General features: G+C 39.6%; 1 protein-coding gene across 14 annotated transcripts in view; it reads right to left on the minus strand.

Moving 5' to 3' along the window:
- The window catches only part of ZNF827 (zinc finger protein 827), a 160,192-nt gene that overhangs the window by 33,473 nt on the left and 102,348 nt on the right, over positions 1-24,371 (minus strand). For all 14 annotated transcript variants that reach the window (XR_007166113.1, XM_048071772.2, XM_013175072.3 and 11 more), the window contains 3 exons: positions 19,249-19,482; positions 4,713-4,961; positions 3,959-4,016 (listed from right to left, as the gene is read on the minus strand). Coding sequence is in view for 13 of the 14 variants with exons in the window: in XM_048071772.2 (XP_047927729.1) it covers positions 3,959-4,016; positions 4,713-4,961; positions 19,249-19,482 (541 nt within the window). In the remaining variant the exon portion in view is untranslated. The remainder of the gene's footprint in view (positions 1-3,958; positions 4,017-4,712; positions 4,962-19,248; positions 19,483-24,371) is intronic.

Here is a 24,371-nt window from a genome sequence, read left to right on the forward strand (position 1 = left end):
ATGTGCCAGCAGGACCACCCATATTAACCCTACTAGTCTTGATATACAAGGCGTCAATCTATACAATGGCACCTGCAGAGCTTTTCCAACATATGGTCTTTCTGCAGAGAGTGAACATTGTGTTCTCCACTGAGTCACACTTGTATTCCATTCAGATCTCTTCAACCTTTGGGAAACTTGTTGATAATTAGTTACTGTGATCAAGTAACACCTTCAACAATCATATTATTTCATTTCTCAAAAGTTTTGTTTTATTTTTTTTTAACTATTATTTTGTGCTGTTCTATATGTGACAGTTAATGGGATATTTTGGTATTTCTACAGAAGTCTGAACATAACCATAAGCAGAGTCAAACCGGTTGTGCTGGAGGTAAGGCATGAAGCTGCTCCAAACCTTGAACAGTTCAGGGTATGCAGATAGCTGATTAAGCAGGATAAAATGAACAGCTCCAGCCCACACGTGCAAAAGTTAACTTTTCCAAGGCTCACACTCCCACTCTGGGGTGAAATAATATAAAACAGACTGACGCTGTATAAAAATATGGCATCATTTATTGCAACATTCCTTTCACTGGGTTAACAATGATTTGAAAGAAAAACACCAATAAAAAAGTTTTATTACTCTTGTAAGTCTTCAAAATCTTGTAATCCACTCAGGTTTCCATGTTGGCCTGCCTGCTTGTGTCTTAGATTCAATCACTGGCACGCTGCTCATTGCTGGTTCTGAGCAAAATGATGCAGATCTCATCTATTTCAGGCTATGACATGTATCATGTGCAGGTTGCTGTTGAAGACTACATTGTGTTGGTGTCCTAAGAATCTCCCCTCTCCACCATCAGCCTTCAGGGAATTAGAAAATCATCCTTACCTTTTTTGCCTTTCTCTAGAATGGCAGCTGAGCCTCTTCAGTGTCAGCCCTACTACTGTTTTTATTTCAGTGGATATGCCTTCCAATCCCCAATGCAAAATAAGGAGGGAGAGCTCCTGCTTCGTAGTAAGAAACTACATATATTGTTCTCAATCACGGTGCAAAGTAAAGTCCCTTGTGTTGAAGGTTAGGCTTTAAGATTTTTTATTTTTCTGGCTGCACTTCTCCAGTTTTCTGTCTACACAGATCTCTAGATGAAAGAAACTTATCTTGGCATCTCATGCTGGTGTATTCACTTCCAGATCATTTGCTTCTCCACTTTCTGTCTTCAGATCACAGATGGCAGGCTCTACCACCTCACTCAGCCATTGAGCTGTGAGGAATCCTTGCCAGTTTCATCTGCTTGAGCAAAGTCATATGGATGTATATGCTCACAAAGTCCAAGAATACTCACAGAAGGAACAGCAACAGATAAGCGACGGTTAGAAATGTTAACATGGAATAAGACAGCAAAAAGTGCTTGCATACCCCATCTTGCTGGGCTTTGCTGATTTAAGACTCTTACCAATGACACAGCTTAATCTCTCCACTCCCCAGTTACTCACAGGTGGACAACAATGACCTCGCCTTGACTTTCTGCAGCTGTCAGCAAACTTCACACAACAATTGTGATTCCAATGCCTTCTTGTCATGACTCCAGATGTAGGTTGGTGAGCCAAACTGCAACACTACACGTTTTCTTAATGCAGCCTTCATGCCTCTATCCTCCACTGCCTGCTCCATCACATTCTATTTTTGAAAAGGTGTCATACCCTTACCAGTAAAGGCTTCCAGCTGTTTGTTTGGTTTGGGGTGTTTTGATTCTTTTTTTGGGAAGGTCTTTTGAGTTAATCTGTTTGAACTTGCAGGATTTAGTAGACTTACTGACTTCCCCTTAAGAAGCTCCTCTCATTCATGTCTTCTTCTGTTGATAGATAGGTAAGACAAGAAAAGCACCCAGAAGAATTGAATCAGGCATGCAGCTTTTCATACCCTGAGGGGTAGCAGCCCTTATCAGGACTTCTCAGTAAAATTCAGTGCGAGTTTGACAACAGCCAACTGCGTTACCCTCTGACAAGGTGGCAGCCAGAAGGGGAGGTTGTTTGAACTGTCCTTAACCTTTCCAGTTTGAACTACCCTTGATAGATCCAAAAGTAGCTCTGGATTCTCACACCAGTCCTTCTGGTATCATGAGACATTGAAATCTATTTTTTACCAACTATTTATCGCTCCCTCTCCGCAATACACACTGGATGGTTAATGAGAAGTTGGACAATATGTGCATTCATCTTTATATGTATCTCTCAGGCTTATGTTTTTTCAAGAAGTAATGGGAAAGCTGTGCAGTCTCCATAACCCATAAATTCCCAAACTAGCAAATATGGAAAGCATTCACAATAACCAAAAGTTAAAAGCTCAATTTAATTCTCTTTCAACTCGTAACATCAAAAAGTCCCTAACGGGCATTTACTGAGTTGTTCAGTTTATTAAAAACAAATTTATTACAGTTACCATGAAAGAATGGGATGGGTCTAGGAATTTAAGATCAACATATTTCAGAGATCTTTTCTTCTGTAAGCAAAATGCTTTTCAAATTCTGTCTAGACAAAGTTGTTTTAGTTAGCAGGCGCTGTACACCCTGAGAACTTCTGCAGAAGGGGCTGCAGAGGCACAGAAGGTCTTATCCTATCTTTGAAGGGACTCTCCAGCATGTTTTCTCCAACCCATCTGCACTGACTAGAGAGCTTTCAGGTAGGAAATTAACGTATTCTTGCCCCAGGTGAGAGCTGAAGAAGGTATCAGAGATTTAAGTTTCAGATTTGGAAGCCAATTCCTGCCCACTCCTCACCATGGGCTACTAAGTTTTCACCAATTTTAGCTGCCACTTATTACATAATAAGTTTGAATTTTCCCCTAGGGACACCTCACTTTGCGGCTAACATATTTAAACAACCTGTGGGTTTGTTCCTAGCCAAAATACCAGAGAAGGGCAATGAAGCTGGTGAGGGGTCTGGAGAACAAGTCTTATGAGGAGCAGCTGAGGGAGCTGGGATTGTTCAGCCTGGAGAAGAGGAGGCTCAGGGGCGACCTCATCGCTCTCTACAGGTACCTTAAAGGAGGCTGTAGCGAGGTGGAGGTTGGTCTGTTCTCCCACGTGCCTGGTGACAGGACGAGGGGGAATGGGCTAAAGTTGTGCCAGGGGAGGTTTAGGTTGGATATTAGGAAGAACTTCTTTACTGAAAGGGTTGTTAGGCATTGGAATGGGCTGCCCAGGGAAGTGGTTGAGTCGCCATCCCTGGAGGTCTTTAAAAGACGTTTAGGTGTAGAGCTTAGCGATATGGTTTAGTGGAGGACTTGTTAGTGTTAGGTTAGAGGTTGGACTCGGTGATCTTGGAGGTCTCTTCTGACCTAGATGATTCTGTGGTTCTGTGAAAGTACGTATTTCTTTAACAACACATGCTATCATTGAATCATATTTTTAATTCTTGCATAATTTCACTTAGTGTGTTAATGTGACTGTAATCTTGAACAAATGTTTCATTAGCATTGTCTCTTAGAGTTTGGCTTTTAAAAATTCATCTCTAGAAGGCATCGAGAGGGTAGAAATACCAAACTGAAATTTTGTTCAAGAAATTCAGGCTTGCCAGAAGACTGAATCACAACACCTCATCTTACATTGGTCCATGTCTTAAAATCCAGTTGCCACCCTGTTCTTCCCTCAAGCACTGCATGTAGCATGCAGTTTCTTTTAAGTTTCAGTTTTTGTAGAAAAAAAAACAGAAAAATACAATTCTTAAAACCATGTGTGAATACTTGATCAGAGGAGAACAGTCATTTTCACCCAAAGGCCTTTTTTTGTATCATGGACACTAAGAAATCAGACCTATAGGTGTAATTTTTCAGATATATGTTACATTGCTGCATGAAAATATCTTACACTTGTAGTATCAGGTCACATTTGCAAGAGAGAGACACATCTGCATACCCAAGGCAGAATTATGAAATGCCATTTGCACTACAGCTTTATAGATAACAATGGACTGCACTTACCTGGCTGTAGTTCTGATGGCATTATCTTTATTGTGATTGTGCTCTTTGCTCACCTTTTCTGCAGAGGAACATACATTATTATTATTATTTTGTGATTAGCATTTATCATATTTTCCCTATCAAGTTCTATTCAGTAGCACTATTTTAATGCTTTCTGTTAACAACGTTATCCAGAGTAACTTAGGGCAATTGATTACAACATGATTAGAGGATAGGCACTTTTTAAAAAACTCACACCAATTTTTCTTACCTTCGTATTTCAGTGCTAGTGCTCCACGTACAGTGTGCACTACAAGCATTCATTAAACAGTGCTAAAATCATTGCATTTATGTAGTAGCTGAGGTTCACCTTCCTTATGAAATGGACAGAACATTCCCAGGAACACTGTGCTGCAGCCGCTGCCCATTTATGCTGGGAACTGCCATCTATAGGTTTCCCTATACTCCCAAGCCTCGATCAACCAGTTGTCACTAATTATTTAATTAGCTTTCAAAAATACAGGAGTTGAACTCTGGCTTTTCCAATTCAGTTCAAATATTATGAACCTGACCTGACTGTCACAGTGCTCTAAAGCATATGTTAACTATGGGGAACATTTGGCAAGACTTCTGCATTTCAAATGTGAGGGTAGAAGGGCTCTAATTCCTATCATGTTCCAGTTTTTAGTAATCTCACACATTCATAACACCTTAATGGTTATACACAATCTCTTTTTGTTCTTTAAATTCCATCAACTATTTCCACTGCTTTTACCTGATAACTGGAAGAGCAGCTCAGATGCCATCTTCACTGATATATCTTGGCTGAATAGATTTCTTTCTGGGAGCACACGACCTTCTGGTGCCTTCTGTATGTGTTCACTAATGTCTCGCCCTAATAAAGTGCTGTAGCCAACATTTTGGCTGGGTTGGCTGGGTGACACTGAAGCCTGTGAATCGTGAATGTCAACTTCCATTGGTTCTTCTTTTATTTTTACCATCTGGGTTTCCTTGTAACTCTCAGCTGCAAATATGTATTAAAAGAAAAAAAATAATTAGGTTACAATTTTTCAGAGCACTCAAAGCAGGAATCACAATTACAAACTCATAATTTGTACACCACATCACTGCAAAATGGTAAGGGAAGCGAGCAGCTGACTGCTATAATATTCTTCTAGGGTTTGTAAATAGAAGAAATCTCTCAAAAATATTTTTAAACTAGAGTATAGAAAATAGTACATAGTTGTAAATACAAGAATTACATCACTTTCTATGAACACTGGGTGATCATATCCCAGTTAGTGAAGCTTTGCTTCTCTTTATTAGCTGAAGTTACAACAATAAACCAGCTCTTCAAAGGCAGGGACTGAAGCTTTCTTCCAAACTCTCCATTACTCTTTATCAGCAGAAGTACCAGCACAGACAGTTAGAAATATTGGTATGGGGATAGAAGAAGAAACCTGATCTGCTCCTCTTCTGCTCTCTTGATGACAGGAGTATTGTGGGGCCCGCGCTTTTCTAAAGCGTGTTTTTCTAGCAGTCACTGATACTCCCTCATATATTACAACACCCAATAACCTTAATCACTAGCTTCCATATGTCCACATCCTTCCCTCTCTGCCTTGTTTTTCTCCAGTGTGCCAAGTCTAATGAACAAAACCATAGTCTAGAAGCCAATTTGTAGTTCACATTCTATACTTGATATTCCCCTGGTGCTGCTGAATGCTCTGATTTGGTTGCAAGGTGATTATTTTTTCTTCAGAAGAAAGCTCCAAAATCTCAAAAATAAGGCTCCAATGTAACTTGCCTACTACAGCCCCAAATACTTCTACAGCCTTCTTGATTCAGACTTTCTGCTGTGAAAAGAGAAGTTGAAGACCTGTGTAATTTACTCTCAGTTTAGTTTCAGAGACAAATAATGATTTTTTTCTAATGAACTTCTTTCAGAGTGTTCCTGAAAGGACGTGGATATCATGGCAGAACTCCCCAGCCAGGTGTTGCCTCTGCTGTCTGGGTGCTCATCAGACACTTGGGAAACAGGCAGCCTGAGAAGACAGGCAATATACCTGGGACAAAATAAAGACAGACAAGGAAATAAATAAATGCACGAACACAATTGTATAGCAGAAGGGCCATCCAGGTGAGGAACCATTCCAACAAAATTGTATGATTCTGTTCAAAAAAATGTACAAGGGATTTATTATTTTTGCCTAAACCTATATATGTACTTCTGCTACTAACCAAGATACTCAAAAGCTTATGGAAAATCTGCTTCTTTTTACTTATGATTAGCACATGCCCTACAATGTAGCCTAGGTATCCTCCACAGCTGGAGTCAAGGGAAAGCATAAGTTTGAATTGCTCAGACTTCATGAGCCAAAGGACAGAGAAGGCAAATCTAGCACCCAGGGAAAGAGGTCATGGGCAGGGACATACTGCAGCACATTGAGCCAGAGAAGCACAGACCTTAAATGTTGAGTGGATTAAGACCCGAGAGAGCAGCCTGGCCCTTGTCCAGACTGGGGGGATGCGATCAAATCTATGACCACAGGCCAGCACGTTAACTGGTGCGGGCAATCTGGCCATCCCCACACCATCAGGTCACTGATGAAGGTACTCTGTACTATGAGTTTCATCACTTGGAAGGTTCCTTTTCAGATGTCTAATTTTAATACTCATAAGGATTTGATACTAAAAATAAATAAACGGATACCAGTTTGTAAAAAAAAAAAAAAAAACAAAAAACACTAACCTATACAAACAATATTTTCTATTAAATTTGTGTCAGAGAAAAAAGTGGGGAAAAAAAACAGACTAGCTTCACTTGAGAAATGAATCTGTTGCTACTCTCTCTGCCTTTTCCCTCTTCTCTAACTCACATATTAATATGTCAGCCTCACAGATTTTACTCTAAGTACGAACGTTTCTAATTACCCAACATTACGATGACACGTGGAGGCACCAAAACATGGTTTGGTCATCTCTGATAATGCCCTCAAGCTAGTCAACTGATTGGTGTCATCTTGTAGCCTCCAGCCAAGATGATCAGAATCCCTTCAGCATGCAGGTATACACCTTCTGCATAAAATTGAACTGATGTTTTCCACTGAGTCCTTTTTCATTCCCCCGGCTTCTCCCTCTCCCCACATTCCTGTTGTACTTAAGTGGAGAAAAAGTGGCTTTGCTGCTTGCAGCTCTTAAAATAAGAAAAATCGAAGCCAGGAGATAAAAGCTACTTGGATATGCTCCAGGAATGATTTACATGAAGTGCTTTCAGTCTTTTCTTATGACATTTCATGACCTTTAAAAGAAACATATAAACATTGATAAAAATCTTTACCATCTATGATCCACCAGATACATTTCAGACTGGAAATTTTCAACTGAAGATGAGTTAGAAATATTATTATATAATGCCTTTTTTCCCCCCTGTTAAACAGACTTTTTTCTTTTTTCCTTTTTTTCCCAAGCTTCCATTAGCCTCTTATTATAAAGCCACAGAACATTGTATCTGTGTTGAAAAGTGCAAAAATAGTATGCTGTGCATTGAAACTGAACACAGAATGGCAATGGAACGCATCAGGTAACACCGTCAATCAAAAGCTCAGGTAACTCCACAAACAAATGAGTTCTTCAGATGTCTGACAGACTGAGCTCTGTACCCAGCTGCCAAATTTAGGTTCAGAGTCAGGCTGACCTTTGCTGCTCTTTCTGCTTTTAAAATATTCTTTCTATTTCTGTTCCTGCCCCACACAGTTTAATTCCCTGTCCTGCAAATGCTTTTCAATCAGACTGATACAACCCCAACTAAGGCAAGAGTTGAGCAATACCAATGACCTTCTCTCCTTCACAACCAGCCAACAGTCACATTGCCCTAACTAAATTCACATATTTGATAATTTCCTTTGACCTTTATCTTCCCAGCTGCACCCTTCTGACCTTGCAGAACGTCCCTACCACATGTGAGTCCTGTCATAGTCCAATTCCCAAAAGCAAGCACACACAGATGACAGGGAGGGTGATAATGATAATTTTACAAAGCTAACCAAAGGGAAATACAGCCTGTCCCATGAGCAACAACCACACCACAAGCTGCAGGCAGAGAACCCACGTGTGCTAGATCTTTTGCTGAAGAAAGGACCAGGATAAAGGTTATGGCCACGCACATCTCACAGTACAGACTGTCGAACTGTAACTTCTTGAAGATTATTTTCCCTTCTGTTCGTTTGTGCTGTAAGGAGACAGCCCTTATTTCCTTACATAGGTATCTCACGTGGTCATGGTATAGCTGAAGCTTTTAAAGTACACTGAAAGGTCTCTAGGTTCAAATAATTAAAATCATGATAGCTTTGGCTTTTTTCCCACTTCTGCATTTCTCCTTGAGTAGATGGACTAGGTAAAATAAATGGCAATGTATCAGAATACAAAGTTAGTATATGACAGTAATTTCCTCCATCCCAGATTTTTATAAAAGTACAGACATCTAATTCCTAACAAAAATCAGGGGATAACAATTCAAATAGCTTTAAAATATCTGGACTGTGATCTGGTCTGCTATTCATTTAAACGTGGTCTGCTATTCATTTAAAACTAACCTGGATGAAGGTCAGAACAACAGTACAGCAGTGAACATTGCTTCTCTGGCAGAAGATCAACTAAATGACCTAATACACCTTTTTTTTTTTCTCCCTACTGTTAATTTTGTCATATAGAAGCAGCTTAACAAGATTAGAGAAAATTATTGCATACATGGATGTGCTATCATTAAGCCACAGAGATGGTCTTTACAGTCTACGTTTAAGCATCTGATTTAGAAAACCCTCAATGAACTTCACCCTATTCACATCAAGTGAGACAATTTTCCACATCAGATATGCAAAAATGCAGTATTTCATAGTCCTGTTCCAGGAGGAAGTAATTTTTTCCACAGCTTTCAAGTTCTCTGGCATTCACAAGTGCAAGGAATTGCTAAATAGTGGCACTCGTTTAAAATAAAACAAAACAAAACAACCAAACAAGAATGCACAGAACAATACTTGTGCTACCTAAAAGCTCAGGGTATGGCATTCAGCCCTGAAGGCATGACAATGTCACCTCAGGTATGTGTGGCAGCAAAAGTGGCTATGAAATTTACCCTTAGACAATGCCTCTCTGTAGCCTCAGACAGAGATTGCCAAGTTTTAGAAAGCTCATTCAAGCTACCTCAGTCAGAAAGCTGGGACTACCACAGTCCAACACCTGTAACAGACATATGAAAATGGAAACGGGGACAAACAGAAAAATCATCTTTCCAAAGCAACCCACCACAAACTATATGATTTCATTGCTTCAGCACCATCTTAAAATAGATAGGATTCTAATTCATAAATCCTCAGCTCACGGAAAACAATGCAAAAAATGGCACGTAAAGTAAGTGAGAACAGAAACACTGGAGTTCCTTATGTTCTGAAAACATTAACAAGAAGTTAGCAATGTCAAGACAAAAACAACACATTTTTACATTAAAACGGGGGATAAAAAGAAGCATAACAAACTAGTAGACTTAAATACACTCATTGCAAATAGAGATACAAGGAAAAGATTTCACTTTTTGCTGGAATTGCAGTTCCAGTTATCTTAAAACCAAATACACATCCTACAATGGTAAAAACAAAACAAAACAAAAACAACAACAACAAAAACTATTGGCTCTTGTTTGACACTTCTCAATTCTAGATTTCCAGAGCACTTTAGAAGATGTGTTAACATAGTACTTATCTTACAAAACAAGAAACAGAAATGGCAAACTTTAAAATACGCACCTGCTCAAGTTATAAGCATTGCTGTTCATTTGCAAACGTGCATTTGCTGCAGTGACATAAACCAATATGCATGATGAAACCTCGTAATAATACACCCCGACTCAAGATACACTTGCAAAAGCATACTTTCTGACTCCTAAGCATTTCGCTTAGATTCAGTGTTCCTCCCAGTTGCAGGAGCAGGTCTAGAACTAAGGAGGGACAGAGGAGGACACTGTGACTGCTGCCAAACCTGCACTGCCAGGCAGATGTTGTCAGGGTATTTCCAGCCATCCTGGTCACTTGGTGTACAAACTGGCAAACCACACGTCATGAAGAGGCTTCAACATACACCATTTCCCTGTGGCCCTGGGAACACAATAACCAGGGAGGAGCTGCAGTGCATTTCAGTAAGTTCTCCGGTTTGGACAAATGGGACCAGAGCTGTGGGATAAAATGCTGAGTGCACCTCACTGCAGGATACCTACAACCAGCGAGCCCCTGGCACTACATGTGACCTAGTAAGATCACATTTCCCCCATGCAAAAGGCAATAGTTAGGTTTATTTGTATACAAATACTGTTTTGTACTCAAAAATGTTGACAAATAGTCATTAGTCATTTCCTCCAAGTACTGTTCCTGACAACAGTATTTTTTTTTCTGTCTAGAGGTTGGTCGGCCTAACCACAGTCTCCTAAAAGATTATAGAACAAATCCTCCGGGAAGCCACTTCCAAACCTGTGAAAGACAGGACTGTGTCTGGGAAAAGTTAGCATTGATTTACCAATGGCAAATTGCACCTGATAAACCTGATCGCCTCCTGTGATGAAATGACTGGCTGTGAGGACAAAGGGAGAACAGATTTTGTTACCTTAACTTTGACTAGGCCTTTAGCTTCATCATTAATAAATACCTGTATCAGCAAACTGGTAACGTGTGGACTGGATAAGCGGACTACAAGATGGGTGGAAACATGGCTGGATCTCAGGGCTCAATGGGTTGCGGTCAGTGACACGAGGTCTAACTGGCAGCCAGAGTCCTGCAGAGTGAATAGTGGGCCTGACTCTCTTCAACATCTTGATTAACGGCTTGGATGATGCACAGGAGCACACTTCTAGCAAGCTCATAGGCAAACACAAACTGGGAGAGTGGTGGATATGCTGGAGGGCAGCACTGCTCTTCAGAGGGACCTCAACAGGGAAGAGAAATGGGCTGACAGGAACCGCAGGAAGCTCAAAATAGGAAAACACTGAGAACTGCAATTAGAATAGCACAGCACATGATAACACAGGCTGGACAGTCACTAAATGGAGAGCTCTTTTGCCAAAAAGAACCTGGTGAACAAGTTGGACATGAGTCAGCAATGTGCCCTTATGGCAATGAAGGCCAACTGTATTCTGGGCCTTATTAGCAAACCTGTAGTCATTAGGTAGAGGAAGGTGGTTCTTACCCTCTATTCTGCACTTATGAGACTGCATTTGGGGTACTGTGCCCAGTTTGGGGCTCCCCAGTACAGAATGGACACTGACATCCTTGAGTATGTTCAGTGGAGGGCTACCAACATGGTTGGGGAGCAGCTGCAAAACCTAAGAGAAGAGTGAAGAGAACTGGGTCTGTTCAGCCTTACGAGAACAACACTACAGAGTCATTTTATTACTGTCTGTGACTCTAAGGAATAAAAAGAAGTTATAGAGAAGCTGGAGTTAGACTTCTCTCAGAAACGCACAGAGACAGTCAACAGACACAAGTAGGAACGTGGGAAATTCTTTCCACATAAATGGAAGAAATTTTTCACCACCAGACTGGTCAAATACTCACACATGTTCCCAAGGGATGCTTGGGCTCATCATTCTTGGACACATTCAAAACTTAACAAGACCCTGAGCAGCCTGGTATTGTTGGATCTGCCCTGAGCAAGGGTTTGGATTATGGAGGTCCTATCTGAACTTAATTATTCCACGAATCATCAGCACCAGATCACTTCTGCTGCACCTTTATCTAGCAGCATTTCCAAAACCTCCAAGCAAGGGAAAGATACAGCATCCTGGGAAACACTTGATCTAGTGCTGCACTGGAAACTTTTCTTAATGTCCGGGCTGAACCATTCAAGCTGCAGCTGGTAGCTGTTGCACCTTGTTTTACCATCTGCCACTACGCAGAAGAGTTTGACTCCACTGCTTTTCTAAGACAACTTCAAGTAGTTGCAGGCTGTGATTAGATCTGCTTTTAGTCTCTCCTTTGCCAGACTAGATAGGCCCAGTTTTCTCAATGCTTCCTCGCAGGTCATAAGCCCTAGACCCTTAATTAGGTTAGCAGCCCTCCTCTAGACCCTCTACAAACTCTCAGCAGCCCTTTAAAACCACGGAGCCCCAAAACGGTACAGTATTCTCATGCAGACCTCATCCAGCTCTAAATACAGGGCACATGCTAAGCATGCTCTTCTAATGCAGCACACTATGTTTTTCACCTTATTTGAGATAAAAGTCAAAAGCAAGTGCACAGAATTAATAAAAAACCACAAGCCATATAGCAAATACTGCTTTCACTGATAACAATAGCAGTCCAACTATTTTCCATTCCTGAAATCAAGCGAAACATTTTAAATGATTCATACTTCTCCTGATCATTTAATTTAAAACCTCAGCCTATCACCAGAATTCTGAGATGTTCATATTTGCTGAAATGAACATCAGCTTTACAAATCAACTTTATGAATCAACTTAGAAAAGAAAGTCTTTCCCATATGTCTTATAAATTGGACTTGTACTAGTTTTTGCAATCAAGCAGACAAGGGTAACTAGTGGGTCAACTTGTACCGACTTCAAAAGCTTTCAGTACGGAGAATCGGGCATTTTGTTATGCTAATTGTTCTGATTTGCTAGAAATAAACATGCCCTAAAACAGCTTAAATAAAACCTTAGAGGCAGGGAACAGTTGGCGAGCCCTGAAGGTTCTGCTACAGAGACACAACAAGTAACATCTGACGTTCCCTAGGGCACTGTGCTTGATGCTTTATTTTGCTAGTATTTTTTCAAGCTGCTGTTTTATATAAGACAATGTCAATGAGCCTTGAATCAATGCAACACGATCCTGCATTAAAAAAAGAACAAAAAATTGGCTGATATTTGTTAGTGGAACTCAGAAATCCCATGCTATAGAATTTTTCAACTAAAGGCTCAGTTTCACAGAAATGCAAACCGAAAAAAAAAAAGAGAAAGAGAAAATTAAAGCAATAGACGAATTTGAAGTTGCAATATGCATCTGCTGTTCTTTCTGTTTGAGCAGTAGGAGTTATAGTGCTTACTAGAAAAATCCTACTTGCAGAACACAGCCAACCCTTTGAATGTTCACAAAACATAAATCAAAAATAATTTGATAAGTCTACACGTGCAGTGAATTGTTATTTTACAACATATCCCAATCTATGAAAGTCTCCCAGTTGAAGAAAACTCTAGTTTCTGCTCATTTCTGCAGCAAGCTGTGCCTTCACAAAGAGCCTGGCTCCAGTTCTCTTGCCCTAACAAGCTGACTCTCCAAATCCACAGGGGACTGCAAGAGGCCCTTCAGCAAGTACTGTGCATCTACAATCCTCCGACAGATTGAAAAAATTGACACAATCACTTAGGGTTGTGGCCACTCCTACCTGGCTGAACATCATCAAGGAACAGCAGTAAAGCTAAGGATCAGGGGCTTTGTTTGAACTCTTCAGGGATAATTTCCTAAAACAAATAAATTAATAAAAAACTAAACAAACAAAAAAACAACCAGAACACCAAAAGAACCAAATTTGAACTACAGATATGATTTCTTATTATTCCAAATGATGTAATCTTTTATATTAACATGGTTTTCATTGAATGTCAAGATTTCCCTGACATGAAATAAAGGGAGAAAATAGCACTGTAGCACTAGCTTAAAGCTACAGTAGAACATCTACTGAACTTGAAAAGCTAGGCTCTGATATGAGGTACTTGCTTTTCTGTAGACTTTTTTTTTGTTGTTGAAAGCTGTAGTTTAATTATGGTATAGAAAAAGATAAAGCTTCACTCTTAACTATTAACAATGATTTTCACATTTCTGTTGGAAACACACACAAAAAATCTGGGCTAGCGGACTTCAATCTGTTGATGTGACTTGCCACGGCATCTCTCCAGCTCCCCTCAAAGAAAGTCTTATTTTGGGTCAGACACTTCTCCGCTTACTTTTTCAGGCTTCTGCAGAAGCACCTGCTGCTGCCCAGAGCCTTCTAACGAGCCATTTAGAGACCAAGGAACAAAAGACTTCCCTGTATTTTCACTCCTGCCTCCATTATCAAGGCTCTCTAAGCAGGGATAAAAGTATTCGACAGCTCCCCTGCAATCTAGGTACGGACATATCTTACAAAGTCCTGACAACAGCTGTCCCCAAAGACTGCAGCTGAGATTCAGACAAGCACTCCCCAGAACAGTCCACAAAGTTAGGAAAAAGAAATATATAGGAAGGCTAGTTTCTCTGCCACCCAATTCACCCCAAGAATGTAGTAATGTATGCTTTCTTCACCATATTAACAATAAACCAAAAGACCACCAACACAACCCACTAAACCTGGAAGATTTTGTTACTGCTAAGGATAATAGCTTACCAGCTACAGACTCCTTTTTGTTATTTCTATTTCATGTTGCTGATGAGAGTCAAGCAGAAAGTTACCAAAGCCTTAAATGAGGTAACTCTGACACCAACTGTCCAGACAACACAGGCATAGGTAGCACTACTATTTAACAAATTTTTAAAAATGGTATTCTCATTTAGTTTCTCTGGAAGTCTGTCCTCTCGTGACTGGAGTGGCTTTTGTACAAGCTAATTTAAAGCCTTCGCAGGAAGCCCTTCAGTATACTGTGCCCTGATACATGCTGGGTCATTTCTGGAATGGGAAGAGCACTGGCGTGTTCTGGCCTTCATCTTACATCTAGAATTGTACAATCCTTCTCTCTCCCCCTCCCCCCCCCCCCCCTTTTCTTTTCTTTTTCCCCTCACTTTTCTTAATAGAAGCTCTAACCCATGTGGTTTCAGTTAAACCTAAAATATAGTGTCAAACAAAATTAATTATGAAGAAATTAGTGTAAAAATTTTCAAGTAGATAAGGACTTAAAAAAAATCAATCCACAACAAGCAGTTGTGCTGAAAGAGCTCTGAATTGTCATATAAATAGGTAATAATAAACAGAGTTGATCAAGGATGGCTTTGAAATCAATTGTATGCAACATTTTATTTCACAATCTTGGCACAAGAAATAAGTATGCACTAATTTCATCTGCTGATAACCCAAAATTACGATGCATTGTTTGTACTGGGAAATTGGTGTATTACAAGAAACACTGTGTGACCTGAGGACTGAAGTACTAATAAAACAAAGGAACTGAATAGTACAAAGGTCGTGGATATGCTACTGATAACAAGGATATCTGCAATACATAGGGAATTGATCCACTGCAAGAAGAACAAAAAGACCTAGGTTACTGCAGAAATGCAGAATGACTACAACTCACAAATAATATACAGATGAAATAAAGGCAAATGGGATTCAGACAACATTTCTTGGAAAGACAGGAGCTTGCTAATGTTATAGTTCAAGGCACCAGGGTAAAATATTTATAAAACACTCATACCTGGAATAGATTTTATACACCTCCAACAATGCATTCCTTTTTGGACAAGAAGGGAAAGGAACACATGCTTCTGAAACACAATACATGCCCAAAACATATGAGCGGCATGATTACTGCAACAGAAAATGATCTTTTAAACAACGTTGGCATGTGAATGCAAAATTTATTTTAAATTTCAGTCTCCTCTGAAACCTACCTTTCATCTTACAAGACTGAGGGTATAAAATTGACCAAAGATCACTGTGTGCATCACTTAGTTAAACATTTGGAGAATTAAATTAGCTGCTCCATAAAAGAGAATGGGTAAGAATGTAGAAAACTGGTTCAGGTGTATTTGAAATACATTATTTCAATGTATTTTAAGTGATTCTACGCAATGTTGAATGGGAATTTAAAATCTTGCATGCATGGCACCCTTCCCAGGCTGAGATGAGAGCAATTTGCCCCACTCTACTAGTTCCTCAAATCTGTTTGGTTACCATTGCATCGCATCTCAGTGAAAACTTAGTAATGGGCTGCACGCACAGCTCACCTTTGTACATTTGTATAAGACACGGCAGTCATTTTACATTCTGTAAAACGTGGATTGAAGGTCTGTACTTAAGCTGGAACTGCTAACCCACAAAGACCATTTCTTTCAAATGGGTGTTCCATTTGTTTTTAAACATCGGATCAGTTGTTACAGTTTTGTTTTGCCTATCTGGATGGAAATGAGTTCCACCTAGACATGCCCTAGATTGACATTAGCCTTCCTAGTTTGAATAATCCTTTAGAAGAAGCGTTCAAAATGTGAGGTCTTTATTAGTTATCAAGCTTACGAATTGTGAGGTAGAAGATCTGAATTCAAGTGGAACGCAGTGGAGAAAACTCATATGAAAGGGCATAATATCTCCAGATAAGGTCCAATTCCCCTGAAGTAATATCCAGGATAAGGGCCTGACCTTAAGCACTGGCTATCTGCTGCTACAAGCATGCAAGTGTCCTGACAGCTTTTTAGCTTTCAGAGAACAGAGAGAACCTTGTGCAGTAGAACTAAAATATAGACAGCTGTATGTGTGATTTTTTACCCATTTCTGTACATCTATGTCCACAAAGACAACTAGTAAATGTTCTATTAATATTCTATTTCAATAAAATATGTTTATTCTTCAAAGTTCTTCCTAGTTTTAGAGTGAGTTCCGAGTGGCTGGCAAGTCTCTGCATTATATTCTCAAGGTACAGGTGATTTACAAATGAGTCTCTCTTACAGTATCTACCAGCCCAAACTAGGGTCCAGAGCCAGAAAGGCTTTCCACTAAACTGCACTAGCTCAACTAAGAGCCAGCACAACAGCATATCTGTTTGGGAAAATATATTTTCCAGTGAAAAATATAAGCCAATGCATCCCTTCACATGAAGGGAGACTGTAAGGTACATGTCTAAATCCTAAGGGGCTTCCAAGAGGCTGCAACAGTCGGCAATATTATTGCTAGGGGATAACAGAAACACGTATGGCAGGAATGCAGAAAGCAAAACACTATTTGTGTCGGAAATCCTTTGCCTAGTTTGTATGCAATCCAGGTTTTCTTAATTAGTAGTACGTAGAAGAACGTGAAAATAACAAGGCAAGGATGTCAAGGATGTAATCCATTCAGTCTTTACCAAGACCATGTAGAGTCCAGAAGGACCTGACTTAAACCCAATTATGCAATATATCAAGTCTGATAACTGCACTTGACTGAAGATTTCCCACAGACATTAGAACATCCAGACATTCACTCGTTTCAATTTTTTTCTTTTTTTTTTTTTTTTTCTCTTACTGAAAGTATCATGAAAAAGGAGGAAGTTTGTTCTGGTTTTCACTTTGTTCTGACAAAGTGGTATAGTTGTTTAAATGCTACATCACTAGAAACAAAGTGCGCAACTGCTTAAAATAATCTGGGAAGTCAACAGCAATTTCAGAATATTTTACCAGATAAAGTAAACAAGTTAAAACAAACAAACATCAAACAAACACTAAAGAGATTATTGATCTTAGATTTCCCTCTTACACTTGTCCTACGTTAAACTGTATGTTAGCATTTTTCCTCTTAACACTTTTTGTTTTAGATGCTAATTCAGAAAAGTGCGAGTTGAAAGCAGCACAAGAAATAAACTTGGTATAACCCCACCCACTGGCTGATTCAGGAATGTCAACTGCAGCAATACTGACTAAATCCTAAGTAAATCCTTACCATTCAATCCACTGATTAACCACTGTCAGCAAAAACTGTGCAATCACCAAGAAATCATAAATATATATATATTATACTAGTGTACTTCCTACTGGAACCTTTAAACACTGGGGTTTCCCAGCATAAGTGACTGAAGACTTGGTCAAGGTTTCCTACATGCCAGGTTTCACCCACATGAATAGACATTTAAGTCACTAATGCTCTAATATAATGAAGTCTGTAATAGAACTATTTAAACAGCCTGCTAGTACTGAATTCAACATTCACAATAAAGAACCCTAGTGTCTCTGAAGCACTTGAAAAATCATTAAGTTACGGGGCTCTTTCTTTATGGAAATGTTTATATACATTTATATGAACCAAGAAAAATAAAGTCACTGGCTAACATTCATTAGGCCATAAAGTTCTGTTACGAGAACACCATACTTGAACCAAATACCAACAGCAACAGTGCACTTTAACAAGATGTTTATTATTTGAGAGCTCAAAAAATTGGGAAACGTCTTCTGTGATCAACTATTAATACTTGGGATGCATGTTTTGCACCATCAACAACACCAAGGCCTGAAAATCAATGATTCAAAATTCCTCTGTAAATTAAAATGCGCAGGTATGAACAGGAGTGAACTAATTACATGTTAGAATTCATGAGGGGAGATCCTAGTGAGCTGAAGTTTTACAGGTATAAACTTGAGCTCAAATTCAATTCTGACAGTATCCAATGAAGCCAATTAATTTCAGATAGATTCAGCAGGGATCTCAGAAACTGGTGAACTTGTGTTTCCAATAGCACTTCTTGTTTGACCCCTCCACTCCCCCCAAAAAGTCTTGTCCAGTTTTGGAGAAGATTTAAAAGCTAGCTGATCCAGTTTAAGTGGGAAAGTATGAATCCTAGGCTCCCAGACCAATTTTTGTTTCTCACTACTAAAAATTTAAGTGTATTAAAAGTTCAAATCCTTTTCATCATTCATTTAAATCCTGTTCCCAGCAGGGAGAACTCAAACTTTTTACTTTCCCTAAAGTTAAACATCAACTCTGACAGCTAGACAAAGCATAATTAGCAGAACATACATTTTATTTGGCTCCCTCCAGACCTAACAGTACTTATGTGTATACACATGCATACTGTCCAACTGTCTGAAAGGCAACGTAGGCAAATTCAAGTGTTCAACAGCAGTACGGCAGCTCAGTTTACTTTTTTTTTCTTACAAAAAAAAAAAAAACAACAGCCTCTTACAATTTTGAATACAATATATTGTCAGGAAAAAAAATAAAAAGCTTTAAAAGCATTTTTAAAGCTATATCAGGTACAGGTCAGTATAGATATATTTTTATGATGTTAATGAAATGACACAGATATGAATAAATTGATATAAAAATGTTTTGGTACATTTTAAAAATAACAGTACCTAAAAGCTTTAAGGTTTCATTTCTTTTGACTTATTCCATAGTCATTAATTTGAAGACCACTGAAATTTGTGCAGAACACAGATAATTAGATACTATGGTGACAGAACAAACTGAGATGTCTTATGTATATGAACTTGTGTGGCTAGACATTTTCATTTGTTCCTTTACTTGCTACTAAAGCTTCATTCCCTCCTTCTGCAAGGTAACCTTGTTAGCATACTTGAAAAAATATTAAGCTGAATATTATTAAATTAAAAATCTACCTGACAGCTTCATGAGGAGCTCAGATGCTGCCTTGACTGACATGTCCTGCCTCATCACATTTGTCTGCGGTTCTTGTGGTTTGAGTTTCTCCTCAGGGACATTGGGAGCTGAGGCTTCGGATTCCTGGCTGAACACATAGCTGGACTGAGACAAGGTTGAACTTGCAGCTTCTTCATCCTTAGGCTCATCTTTCACTTTAAACTTTGGAGTCAAGGGCTCTTTTTGATTTGCAGCTGTCAAGAGAAGGAAAAAGGTAGACTTAATGAGGTGTGTAATATAGAATCATACAGCAGCTAGTAACAGTAAGAAACCACAACCTGAAAAATGATAGAGCAGGTATTGGAAGCAAGAATGTCAAACAGTATTCAAAGATGCTTCAAGAGGTAAACAAGCATCTGCTTCTTCCGTACCAAAGGACAGTTTTGAATCACAAAAACTGTATCTAACCAGAGCTCAGGAAAACATCCTACTTCTCCTTCTTCTTTTGTCCCTACTCCAACTACAAAGCATCCCACAAAATCATTGGTTTGCATGTCTTCCATACGTTTGATGGAAGTTTATAATACCATGTCACATAAGGGCAGATTGGGCAAAGTCCATGTTCACTGCTACATAGTGAATTCTTAAGAGCATGAAAAAGAGGCAAGAGGTGAAGAGTAGAAAGACTGGAAAACTAAGAGGGGTGTACATAGATATGTACATAGATATGTTTCCTCTCCCAGGTATTTTCCTCCTTCCATATGACATTCACCTGTCCACCCTCATGACTCTTACAGACGAGCTCAGCCCTTGTAAGAGGGAAGCATCCCACAACACTTTTTACTGCACAGTAGGGCATTAGAAGTCAATATGCATTAACTGCTGTAGGGAGCTGTTTGTTTTACAAACCCATGGCAAGAACAGTAAAAGCTGAGGAAATGGCATACTAGAGGGACAGTAACATTCAATTGAAGGTGCAGGATACTGACAGGTCAAATCAACACAAATTCTGGGAAAGTTCACTCGCTTAAGCCCTTGGTCTACTTCCTCCTCCACTTCGCTGCTTCCTACCAACTCTCTGGCTCCTCACTTTCCTGGCTTATTTCCCAAGATACTCTCCTTCTCAATCGTTCCTCCAAAATCTGACTCCTGGAACGTGTGAATTCCTGCAGGCCACTGAAGTGCTCACCATCTCCCAGAGACCTCAGTCCCAAAGTATGGAGCACAATTGCCATCTTTCTTGCAAACAGTCAGTTCCATTTGCTTATGTGTTCATTTTCTTATGGTTCAGTGTCTTTTTTTTTTTTTTTCTTTTTCCCCGAAGCAACTGTTTTACCCTGTAACACAATATTTAAATCTCTCCCATTTATGTTCCAGACTTGTTTGATCAGGCTTCTGATGATCTATATTTTTGCCCTTGTTGGTTGGGAAGCCATTACCAATGGCCAAGATTAAACGAAGTGGCACAAACTGTATACACATATTCAGCCCATACATACACACTGGGACTATTCACTATTTCAGAAATGAAATCAGTTTATACATGTAGTTTTTAGTATGGACTACAAGCACTTATGAACTAAGTGCTTTTATGAACTATAAGTGCTTTTACCGGTATTAGGAATTACTTTTTCCTTTTTTAAAAAAATAGCAAAAGCAGAAATATGAAACATTAAAGTCTGTTTCAATTCACCAAAATACAGATTAGACTCCCAAACCAATCTTAACTTTACCAAGGTACTCACAAAAAAACCCATCTGCCCTCTACATTGTCTTTCTAGCTCAATCTATTCTGGGGTTTGACCTGAGGTTGACCTTTTGGTTTTCACCAAAAAATAAAATAAAAGTCTTTCCCCCTTTAAAATAAGCCTCTCTAGCTGCTGCAGATATGAAAAAAGCCTCCACCAGGAGCAAAGTGCAACTGGTACAGAGATTTCTTCCTGAACTTTCAGAGAACCTGGAGAAAATTCTTTTGAATGTGTTCATTTCAAGAATGCATTAATTCAAATTGTTCCAGAAAATAAAGGAAATATGAGTATGAGTGAAGAGGTAAAGAAGACACAGTGAGAACAATCATTAACTTGTGCAGCCTGCTGTGTTTCTGCCCACGAAATGAACCAAGTAGAGGAAGCATTATGGACCAGGTCAGCAGGCAACATTACCATGTAAAATACAGAGGTGATACTGAACTGACATACATAGGTCAGCGTGTTTGCAAGCTTTCACCATAGTCCACCAAAAACCATGTTAAGATCAAAGCAAAAATATCTACACACAAGTAGAACCACCGTAACTAAATTTATACAATATCATAGCCTTAAGCTACGAACTTTTATTCAGAATCAGGCCCTAGTCGGCAGTGACAGCGGCCTTATGGGATCCCCTGCCACCAGAAGGGGGAGTAGCACAAGGATCAGTGTGGGCACTTCTGGAAGAAATTAGCATTTATTAAACCCTCTTTAACACAGAGCCAAAACTTGGGGGGCAATCTGACCCCACCAAGGGCAGTTGTCAAGTGCTACCTCTATGCCCTTCATCCCAGGGCTATTCTCCAGCTCTGCTGAGATGAAGTCAAACTCCAGTAGCTCAGAGAACCAACAAGTCAAGGTAGGCCATGCCAGAGCTTAAACTGAGGCACACCCAAAATGATTTTGAAAGGGCATCATTCCTTTCCCACCTCTGGCTCTCCCCTTCTTTCCCTAGGCCACGTTAGCCCTCCTACTTTGGCAGCTTGTGCTATGAGCCACTGCTCTCTCACACTTTGAGCCACCACCCAGGATTCCAATGCAAAACCTACCCTGACAACAAATCTACCAGCACAACATTAGTCATAGTCCAAATGAGCTCTTCATGATCTGTACACTCGTTTTGTCCCTGTATGTCTATCAGACCTCACCTATGAGAAACATAAAATGTAGTCAAGGTCCAACAACCCAGAGAAGTCTTGATGATGGGCATTTGGCAATATCATGTGAGAGGAAAAAAGAAATCCAAGACTAATGTTCTTATCTATGTAGCTGGTTCTGACACTTTGCTTTGGACCAAACAGTCCAAAGATAGAATTAATAAACTAGGAAAGAGGTAGATATTTGTTTTGTTAACTGTCAGCACATTCCTTTAACTGACCGCACTTTCCAAAAATCAAACATCTTAATCATAGACAAATCCCCAAAACCAGGTATATTTACCTCACTTTTCTTTCCCAGGAAAACAAAAACAAAATCAGACAACTACTAGGTCTGTTTCAACACTATTGCTTCAGTTAGTGGGGCTTTTGCTCTTCCTTGAAACCTGTTAAAGCAGATTCCAGTGTAAATGAAACCTAAAGAGAAGGACTAATAAAAAAGGGGGGAGGTTGTCCAGTCTATCAGATCCATACATTAAAACTATAGACAAAAAAAAAAGTCATGATTTCTAACAAATGGATAATAGCCATTATGATGCATCCACTAGTTACATTAGGGAGAACAATAAACAGATCTAAGAAAAATAATTGCAAATTAGGGAAATAAAAGTTGACTTAGACCAATTAGAAACAAACAAACAAACAAAAACCCCTAAGACTGAAAGATCTTTTTTTAAAAATGGAACTAGACAAGGATTAAAGAGAAGATGTTGAAGTCTATTAAAGTATTTTTGAACTACAGAATCATTACTCCCCAGAAGGAATAACATCTTCTATCTACATACGAAAATAGATACACGTACATATACTTAATTTGTAGTTAACTTACATTCATCCTGAATTGCAATGAGAACAGACTGAAGGATGTGTTGCCTGCGGACTGAATCCAAAAAAAGACAGCAATTTAATTTAGAAATACACAGTGAGGGAGGGGGGGAACAACACTGAAAATCCAACCAACAGGCAGCAGTCTCTGAAGCAGGGTTGATACTTCTACATTCATTCCATTCCATTCCATTCCATATCCTGAAGAAATAAATCAAAGAAGATTCCAAATTGCCAGTTTTTATCTTCCTGGAAACTGGGATCATTTGATCCATTTGGCAAAAGTAGAAGATCAAAGTTTTAACACTTTTCTCAAACTGCCAAATGCCACAAGAAAAGCCTTGGGCATCTGCCACTAATCTGAAACGCTTTGATAAGAGCTGCTAACAGCATCAGTCCACTCACCGAGGATTTCTGAATGCTTAAAATGTTTTTAATTGAGAAAGGAAAAATGGGCTGATTGCTTCAGCCAAGTTCAGTTACAAGTTACAAACAGCAAGGAGTTGGTCACCTTGTTTGTCTGAGCAAAGGGGGGGGGGGAATCCACAACAAAAATGCCCCCACAAAAGAGGAGGCCATGACAAAAACCATCTACAGTCTGGGTCAGAAGAAGCAGTGCTGAAAATCTCTAATGCCACCGTACACTGCTGCGCCATCACAGCGATCCTCGACTACTGACAGAAAGATGAGAGAGAGCAGGGCACTCATGCCTGAGGGAAAAGTGAGGATAGATTCCCAAATGCACCGCAAATGGAGCTGATTTCCTTGAGACCTTTTTGATTCTCTTCAGACCCATCATGAAAGAGAACCATAGCATGACTTCTACCTCAGGAAGAAAGAACAGTATTTTAGCCAGATCCCACTGGAGCTAGTGCATCTGAACGATGCAGCGAGCCTTCTCTTCCAGGGAGGAGCTCTGAGCCACAGTGGTTTAAAGAAGCCAAGGACCTTCAATAGCTTCAAAAGACATTTCCCTGAAGGTGGACAACATCCTCCTGAAGGCATCTGTGGTCAATAAAGGTTCTGACTTGAGTCTTCTACTATTTTCAGTCTAATAATTGAAATGCACAGGTAGGTATTGGCATTCTGCATGGAAACTATGGCTTATGTTTGAGGACACTCAAGAACTGAGTAAGGGGTACAAATGCTGCAGAAGAAGCCACCAGTGGCTTTTGCAAGAAGCATTTATACAACTGGAATCTGTTGGAGAATCTCCAGACTAAGATCCAATTGGCTGATAAATCATGTTCAGCTTATTATACACAGAGGCTGCCTACACCATAAGTGGCCCAAAAGGAGAAATACTATTCTTCTAGCAGGACAATCCTGCTGGTCTCTCATTTCTTTTTAGTGCTTCCTGCCCTGGAGTACTGACCTGTCCAAGAGCACGTCATTTTACTTACCCTTCCTGGG

The sequence above is a fragment of the Anser cygnoides genome, chromosome 4, assembly GCF_040182565.1.
Source record: "Anser cygnoides isolate HZ-2024a breed goose chromosome 4, Taihu_goose_T2T_genome, whole genome shotgun sequence".
NCBI classification, from domain to species: domain Eukaryota; kingdom Metazoa; phylum Chordata; class Aves; order Anseriformes; family Anatidae; genus Anser; species Anser cygnoides.